A 10,000-nucleotide genomic window follows, 5' to 3' on the forward strand; every position below is an offset into this window, starting at 1 on the left:
CCACAAATTGCCGAACCAGCGGGTTGTAGTTAGGGAAGGGGAACGGGGTGTGGAGAGTTGAATACTGTATGTGTGTACGTACGTGTGTACATTTATGTGCATATTTACAGTATGTAAATATTTAGACGTTATTTTTGACGGCTCGGGTACACTGGTTTTGTATATTAGCTAAGGAAACAGAAAGACTGGAGGAATTATAAGAGCACACTATTGCTTAATGATGAAAATGCATAGTGTGATCCTGTTTGAAAAAGTGTCTGATAAAGAAAGGAATTATGAGGGGAAATCAAAGTCCATTTAATGAAGAAGGGTGAGTTTGGATCAACGCTTTACAACGATACGTTAGAGTGAAGATTTTAATAAAGGGTATACGATCAAGGTCCTTTAATTATAATCGAAGTATATTTGAGGGACATCGAGTATATTTAAAGACTGGGTGTTCGCGAAAGGGCGATTATTGGTTATGACGTCATACAACCCAGAAGTTCTTGTTGTCGCTGAGATTTAACATAATTTTCCCTATATTATCTTTTATATTTAACTTTGAGAAAGTTTCCTTATTTATATCAACATGTAATAAATTACTTGGATATTCATACAAATAATTTTGATAGAGAATGTGGTGTGAATAGCTATTTAAGTAAGTGCTTTATATCCAAATAATATGTAGAGTATAAGCAAGATACAAAAATTATGTTTATTGTTTCTAACAATTTCTTGGGAAACTGAATACTCAATGTAAAATAAACTATCAAGAACATTTATTGTTACATATATCAAATCAAAAACTTAACATAAAATAACATAAAGTTAATGAAATATGAAAACATACTCACTAACTATTTGTGTGTGTATATATATATATATGCATATATATATATATATATATATATATATATATATATATATATATATGTATATATACACATATATTTATATACAGTATATACAAAACATGCATATATATATATATATATATATATATATATATATATATATATATATATATGTATATATGCATATATATATATATATATATATATATATATATATATATGTATATATATACATATATTTATATACAGTATATATAAAACATGCATATATATATATATATATATATATATATATATATATATATATATATATATATATATATATATATATATTTATGATTAAAGTTCATGGTGTTGAATCAATCATTAATCAGAGCACTCAAACGAGATGGTTCCTGTTGCCTGATTCCAACAAATTTCTCTCATTGATAATTCACTGCATTTGAACACGATTTAGAGAGCAGCTGTGCCCTATATTTGACTCGTTGCCTGTGTTGCCATTTACACTTCAATGAAGTTCATTAGCTTTATATGATAAACCTGCTGTGATCCCTCTTTATTATTATTATTATTATTATTGTTACTTACTAAGCTACAACCCTAGTTAGAAAAGTAGGATGATATAAGCCCAAGGGCTCCATTAGGAAAAATAGCCCAGTGAGGAAAGGAAATAAGGAAATAAATAAACTTAGAGAAAAGTAATGAACAACTATAAGATAATTTACGATCACTAACAACAATAAAATAAACCTCTCCAATATAAATTATAAAAACTTGAAAAAAAAAAAGATGAATAGAAATAAGAATAATATGCCCGAGTGTACCCTCACGAAAGAGAACTCTACCTCAATAAAGTGGAAGACCACGCTACAGAGGCGATGGGATTACCCAAGAGTAGAGAAAAATGGTTTGATTTTGGAGTGTCCTTCTCCTAGAAGAGCTGCTTCTATAGCTGAAGAGTCTCTTGTACCTTTAACAAGAGGAAAATAGCTATTGAACAATTACAGTGTAGTATTTAACCCCTCGAGCGAAGAATTATTATTTTGTAATCTAAGTGTTATCAGGTGTATGACGACAGAGGAGAATATGTAAAGAATAGGCCAGACTATTCGGTGTATGTGTAACCAAGTGGAAAATAAGTCGTAACAAGAGAGGGATCCAATATAATTCTGCGGTAGTATCTGAACGGATGGTTGGTGCCCTGTCCAGCCTACTACCTATTACTACTTATTATTTCCCTAATACCATGAACAGTTATAAAAACTTTAATTTTATAAGAAAACCCCCGAATCAATGAGGCTATATCTAATCAATTCTATTAGATAAGGAACATTGACAACATCAAATCTATCTCTATCTAGACTGGGGTTTTTAATGAAATTTTATTTACCATGTGATCAGATCTACGATTCATCTTAATGTCTGGGTGGTCAAGGCGAGGTTGCCTCTGTTCGTCTCTGGCATTGTGACATGTGACGATGAGTAGCCTATCAATTGAGTCATCCTTAATCCCCTGAATACTAAACTCAGGGTCTATAAAGATATTCTATAGACCTTGACTGGACCTCTCTTGTAATGAGAGACACAGACCTTGAAATAGATTAATGAAATTAACAGAGAAGCAATGTGGAAGATGCTGAGATGCATTGTACAAACATCTTTTAGTTTGATTAAAATTAGGCTTAAAAGCTTTATAAATAACGTAAAATATGTGTTAATATATGCTGACATTAAAAGAAAATTTTGCTCTTATTCTCGGCTGTTTTGAGAATTAATCATAATTAATCTTTTTCTCTTCCATGGAAGAGGAATGAAAGTGATTTTCTTTATATGAAATATTTTTGTTTGTTTGGTTATTTTACTCCTTTAACTGAGAAAAAGTGAAAGAGAAACCATGATTGCAGTTCCATTTATGGAAACTTATTTTTCTGTCGCATTTTAGTGAAGCAGAAGACAGAGTAAATATCAATAAAGTAATGTTAGTAATATTTTCGTGACTCTTTTACTTCCACATCGCTGAGTGGTGAAGGAAATAAATAAAATCAATATTCAAGTTATTTATGAATTATGGTACAAACACTCAACAAAGTTTTCCCCTTTAACTTTCTCTTTATAAAAAGATTCTGTAACGAAATAAGATTGCAATAAAAAGGTTTGTGAAAATTTATGAAAAGGTTTGATTGCTTTATATATTATTGAATCATTTCAGTGTTAAAGGAACCCTTGCACGTTAGCCCAAATCCACATTAAATTAAAACTCACGAAGATTTTACTTTCTGGTTCGTTAATAAATTAAGTTTGGGTTACTGCTCCCTGTATTGTAAGAGCCCCTTTTATTGAATTGCCAAACACAAAGAGCCTCGGAACGCAAGCAGCAATTGCTGTAACAATGGCAGGAGAGGCAATAACTAGCAAGAAAAACGACCCAAGGTAAAAATAACACCAGCGAAAATCAATGGAAGGGCGAAGCTTTGCAATTGCTTTCCTACCCGAACGGTCCTGGCCACGAAGAAAGATAAAAGTCAATGACAATTCTACTGTAATTATACCTGTCGAATTCAAGTTCGATTCCCGGCCAGAGCCAAGCTCTTGTCTTTGTGTGATTTCGCCTAGGGCTCTGATCCCGAGGTCGTTAAGAGAATCCAGACATTAATATATCTAAAATATATATGGCTTATTTGAATATGAAAAACACGTAAAAATGTGCAAAATATATCATTAATTGAATGCCAAGTAACAAACTACCAATTAGCTACGATGGTGAAGATGGGTTGATTTCAATTCTAAGTACAAAATACTTGAATTCGACAGGTATAAGTACAGTAGAATTGTCATTGACTTTTATCTTTCTTCGTGGCCAAATGGGTTAGTACTGTCTATATAAGCTTGCCGACCAGGGTTCGATTCCCGGCCGGAACCAAGCTCTTGTCTTTGTGTGATTTCGCCTAGGGCTCTGATCCCGAGGTCGTTAAGAGAATCCAGACATTAATATATCTAAAATATATATGGCTTATTTGAATATGAAAAACACGTAAAAATTTGCAAAATTTATCATTAATTGAATGCCAAGTAACAAACTACCAATTAGCTACGATGGTGAAGATGGGTTGATTTCAATTCTAAGTACAAAATACTTGAATTCGACAGGTATAAGTACAGTAGAATTGTCATTGACTTTTATCTTTCTTCGTGGCCAAATGGGTTAGTCACTGTCTATATAAGCTTGCCGACCAGGGTTCAATTCCCGGCCGGAGCCAAGCTCTTGTCTTTGTGTGATTTCGCCTAGGGCTCTGATCCCGAGGTCGTTAAGAGAATCCAGACATTAATATATCTAAAATATATATGGCTTATTTGAATATATATATATATATATATATATATATATATATATATATATATATATACACACATATATACATATATATATATATATATATATATATATATATATATATGTATATATATATATATACATATTATATATACATATATATATACATATATATATATATATATATATATATATATATATTTATATATACATATATGTATATTTTATATATATATATATATATATATATATATATATATATATATATATATATATTTATATATACATATTATATATACATATATATATATATATATATATATATATATATATATATATATATATATATATATATATATATATATATATGAATATTATGTATACATACATACATATATATATATATATATATATATATATATATATATATATACATACATATTCACACACTGTATATAGATACACACACATACACACAACACACACACACACACACATATATATATATATATATATATATATATATATATATATTAGTGTAATTTGACAGTACACTTTCTTATAGACTCATCCTTATAGGTGTGAGACCATCTGACAGATGCTCTTCTTTTCTATAAGTTTTAACACAACAAAGCTATTACTACTTTGAGATATTCAGGAGATAAAAACGGATTTTTTCCTTCGTACTGGTTTAGACCGGGTATGATAATGCACATAAAATAACCATGTATTATAATTTGGCTGCGATTTATCAATGTTGTAATCAATGCAAAATTTTCCAATAGCAAATCAACGTACTTAGTTATAGGCCTTCACTAGGTTTAGTGCATAAATGATTCAGAATTCTGTACAGAATGTTTAATATAAGGTATTATATATCATATATTATTTAGTTATAAATGAATTAGTGAATTAGAAAAAATGCGAATGGGAATATGTTTTCTGTTTCCAGTAAATTATAAACAATCTGAAAATACACGCAATCCATTGTATCTAGCTCCTGCAAGTCCTGTAACAAGATGGGATATTGTTTGAGTGTAATTGTTGACATCACCCTTTTAACATTCTCTACTCTTTATCAGCAACCATTGGGTATGTGGTTAAGTTAATTAAGGAAAGTGCTGAAATAATATTAATTATATATCTTTAATGGTACCACAACGATATTATCAGTGATAATACCAGATTTGAATAAGAGTACCTGGAACATATTTTCTTGTAAGGTGTGGTGCATTTATGTATGAAAAGTTGAAGTGATGGGAAGAGTGTTTGCAATAAATAAATGGGTTGTTGACTGACCTTTTTATAGTTATATCTATAGAATTTAGGCATAACCGACTGTTCTGGGATACAATATTTGTGGAAAGGTGGACACCTATTTCTACGCTCCATATGAAGTTGTTATTCTTTGGAGGGCAACCAATCATTTGAACTCTCACGAGTGTGAATCTTATGAAGTTGTCAAACTATTCGTTCATAGATTGATTGGGATAATTATCAATAAAGATTCTTTTGTTGCAAATTCCTTTTGGGTTTCAGCTTTACTCCGAGCATTAAAGGCGCAGGGTCCAGCCACCCACTACTTAAAAAAATTAGGCACTCTTTCAGCCTTGTTGAGACCCCGACAATAAGTACCATCAAAGACCCTGAAATGATTCCGCAGGCTTTCAATTGTCAACTGACAAATACCTGAGGATAACTGAAACATTATGGAAACACAGTTGAAGTCACTGAAAGCACTGCCAACCCCTGAGTTCCATTGGATTAGATTTTGTGATAACCGTCGCATTTCCCCTATCACCTCTATAAAATAACTATATGGAATTCTTAAGAGGAGCTTTTAGTGAAATTTTACTTGGATGAGTTTTGTGGTTTCAATTATTGATGACATTTTCTCTATACGACATTTAAAAGGAGATATATCTATTTTTCTACATAGGATAGATACATTATTTCCTTATATCAATTTTACAAATGAGGAAGAAAGAAATTCAGTTCTACCCTTTTTTAGACGTAAATGTTCATAGACATAATGATAGATTTAACTTTAGTTTTTTTTTTAAAGAATCCAGTAATGTATCTTATTATATTCACTCCTATTCTCACCACCATATGAAAGTAAAACTGTTTTTTTCTTTGATGACAGTTTTTGAGAGCTTTAAGAGTTTGTTACCGGAATTTCTAGACGGTGAGTTTTTAATAATATATGAAATTACTTTTAGTTTGAAGTGTCAAAAATTCTTAGTTAATGTAACATTACAAAAAACCCCAAAAACTGTTGATGCAATTGACAATGTAAGAGGTTATAATCATGATAACTGATTAGTTATGCCTTATAATGATAGTTTTCGCTTTTAACCAAAAATCCTAAGATATTTTAAGGATAATAATGTTTTTAGAAATTCCTCTAATGTAACATATATTTTGATAAAGAACTCTCCATGTGATAGTGAAGGTTGCATATATGATATTCCATGAAATGGTTGTGAAAATATATTGGGCTAAGTGGTAATATGTCGAATGTGCTTTTCTTTCAGTTGAATCAATATAATCATTCGATAGACTTGAAATATTCTAGAGAGTTACTTTACACCAAAGATATCGTAAAAAAAATGTTATAGAATCTAGCATTATAAAGGTGAAGTCTGACTGTGTACTCAACATTATTACGGGTCTATCTAAACTTGATAATTCCATTATGACTAATATTGTTCAACAATGCATAATTATGTAACTTCTCTAGGTATTTGTTTACAAGAGCACGCTCCAAAATTATGCAGTCCTGCAGCTCTCCTCTTTTTGTACAGTAATTGGGAGGTTCTTTAAATGCTGGGAAAGCAAAAAATAGCAAGATATCTTGCGAGAGGGTTGGGGGGAGGGGAGGGGTTGGTGGAGGAGCTACTAAGTGACCTAGAACCCACAGCGTCAACTTAGTCAACCAAAAAGAAGTTCGTGACGTCAGCGTACATTTAGTATATATTCGAAATAGATACTAAATTAAAATTGGAGTAATTACTCAAAAGTGTCACTATTTGTGAAATGTAATTTTATATTTGGTAAAAATTTTATATAAATCATACCCTTTACTGCCCAAGCGGACGAATTAGTCCGCTAATTAAAATACAAGTGTAATGCTGTTATTATAGGTTGGTAACTTTGTCTCCCCCCATTGACTAATTCGTCCTCTTACTAGATCTCCCTCCTCACTGACTCCTCCCATTATTACCAACATGAGCACCAGTAATAAACAATCTTTCGGAGGGTGAGGATGTGTTGATTTTATCCTCCATACTCCATAATTTTTTGCTCAAAATGGATGAAATACAAAGTAAGTAGAGGTACTTCAAATTTACTTCTTGATAAAGGGGTAAATTTCCTCACTTATGAAAGCAATGTAACAAGTAAATACTATTTGTTTTGTGGTTTATTATTGTTTTTAATTAGTGGACGTTTTAGTACAGTTGGGAACATGGAGTGTTGATAATTATAGGCCTAATTAGTCCAACTGGGCATAGCAGAGAAAGACCTTGTTTCCTTTCAATATATTATTTTATATTCTCAAATATAGAGATTGTTATGTACACATATTATTATTTTACATCATTGCCAACATCTTACCACCACTATCACCACTGCTAAAGCAATATCTAACACCACCACCCCACCAACCACTACATACCAACCATCATCACTATTATCACTTTTTATGACTATCTACATTACCTCTTTGTCTAGATATTCCAAAATCTATTTTCTATGGAAGAAGGCTGCACAAACTAGCTACCAGAAATTTGGAATGCATTCAGGAAATTGAGCTAGATGAAGTACTAAGTGCAGAGGAACCTAATGATAATGATGAACTACCCATTACATCGGAAGACTTTCATCAAGATATAGAGACTGGTAGGATTGTTCTAAAGAGTATTTTTCTGTCATCTTTGAAATGCTTTGTTATTAAAAAAAAATAATCGGTACCTGAAATTGATGGAAACTCGTTAAGCCTAATGCAGAATAATGGGTCTGTTGACTAAACTTGGGAAGAGGGAACATAGTTTTCAATTTATCTTCAATTAATTCTTAATTTATTTTTATATGAAGAGGGTGAAGCTCCAGTGCTTGAAGATAGATCCACATTTGATGCCGGAATTGAGGATACTCCTCATTCCTTTGATGAAAATGAGACTGTTGTACTGGAAATAAGTGCCGCTTCAGAAACACAAGGATCATTATCATCAGGAGCCTCTACCAGGAAAGTAAGAAGTAAATCAAAACGTTCTTCTACTTCATGGAAGGTAGCTGATTCTGAGGTATCTTCATCACATGATTATCTTGGCCAAGATCCGATATTCAATGATGACCTACGGCAGCCATTCCAGTATGTGTGTGACTTCCTTGATGATGACATTATGGACACTATTGTAGCACAGTCAAATCTCTATGCAATTCAAAAAAATCCAAACAAACCTCTAAATGTTGACCGTAATGAACTAGAACAATGGTTGTTGGGTTTGAGTATCTTTTTCAATAAGTAAACTTCCTAATATCAAAATGCATTGGTCAACCCAGCTGGGTCCTCTTAGAGAAATTGCTGCAGATGTTATGAGTCGTAACAGATGGGAGGAAATAAAATCCAAATTTCATATGGTTGATAATTCGATCCTCGATTCAAATCCCAGAGGAAACAGGGACAAATTATTCAAAGTCCGTCCGGTTGTGGATAAACTGAGAAGCAAGTTTCAGCAAATACCAATGACTCAGAATCTTTGCACTGATGAACAGCTTGCTCCTTTCAAGGGGGATAGCAGTTTCAAACAGTATATACCTAGTAAACCCCACAAATATGGGTATAAGTTTAAGGTTCTTGCAGACAGTCAGGGTATGACCTATGATTTTTTGTCATATACTGGAAAAACTGATCCAGTCAATGATCAAAATGTTCCTGACCTTGGTGCTAGTGTCAATAGTGTGTTACATTTGGCTCAAGTAATCCCTACACACTGCAACCATCTTTTATTCTTTGATAATTGGTTTACCTGTGTGCCACTAGTGCAGCACCTGTCTACCCGGGGTATTTGGTGTTGTGGAACAGTGCGTGTTCCTCGCTTGCCAGGAATAAAGAATTCGAAGGATGTTGAGAAAGCTTTAATGAAACAAGGTAGAGGTTCGTATGAGGAGCTAAGAAGTACAGGTGAAGGATGTGAGGTTACCTATGTCAAGTGGTACGATACTAAAATTGTGAACATTGTGTCAACTTTTGCAAAAGCCAATTCCGTCAGTAAGGTCTCCAGGTATGACAGAAAACTCAAGTGTAGGATTGATGTAAACTACCCAGACATTATTTGGCAGTATAACAAGTCAATGGGGGGAGTTGACTTGGCTGACTGCCTCATTTCCCTATACAGGATAACTATAAGGTCAAAGAAATACTACCATCGTCTTATTTTCCACATGATTGATATGGTAATAGTAAATAGCTGGCTACTATATCGACGAGATGCTGGAAATCTTCATATACCAAAGGCAGATATTCTTCCCCTTGCAGTCTTCAAACTAAAAGTTGCATTTGCTTTCATGAAAAGAGGAAAGTCCTCAGGAAACCTAAACAGAGGCAGACCATCAAGTCTGGAGGGTAAAAGTAAAAAACAGAAGATCGGGCGACCTGCACAGGCAATTCTTGATAAACTTATTCGATCTGACCTTGTAGGACATTTCCCATGTGTTGATGATATAAAGAGGATTTGCAAGAATCCAGAATGTAAAGGAAAAACAAATATTCTGTGCATGAAATGTAAAGTGAACTTGTGTCTCAATAAGAATAACAACTGTTTCCTAA

The 10,000-nt window shown here is 32.5% G+C and overlaps 1 protein-coding gene across 1 annotated transcript in view; it reads left to right on the forward strand.

Annotated features, from left to right (window-relative positions):
- Positions 1-10,000, forward strand: part of LOC137617289 (piggyBac transposable element-derived protein 3-like) — a 10,486-nt gene that overhangs the window by 469 nt on the left and 17 nt on the right. The window contains 5 exon segments of the mRNA XM_068347289.1: positions 6,705-6,770; positions 6,911-6,968; positions 7,903-8,070; positions 8,266-8,683; positions 8,685-10,000. The exon segment at positions 8,685-10,000 is cut by the window's right edge and continues 17 nt beyond it. Of these exon segments, the coding sequence (XP_068203390.1) occupies positions 6,705-6,770; positions 6,911-6,968; positions 7,903-8,070; positions 8,266-8,683; positions 8,685-10,000 (2,026 nt within the window).

This window comes from Palaemon carinicauda, chromosome 2 (genome assembly GCF_036898095.1).
Source record: "Palaemon carinicauda isolate YSFRI2023 chromosome 2, ASM3689809v2, whole genome shotgun sequence".
Classification (NCBI taxonomy): Eukaryota; Metazoa; Arthropoda; class Malacostraca; order Decapoda; family Palaemonidae; genus Palaemon; species Palaemon carinicauda.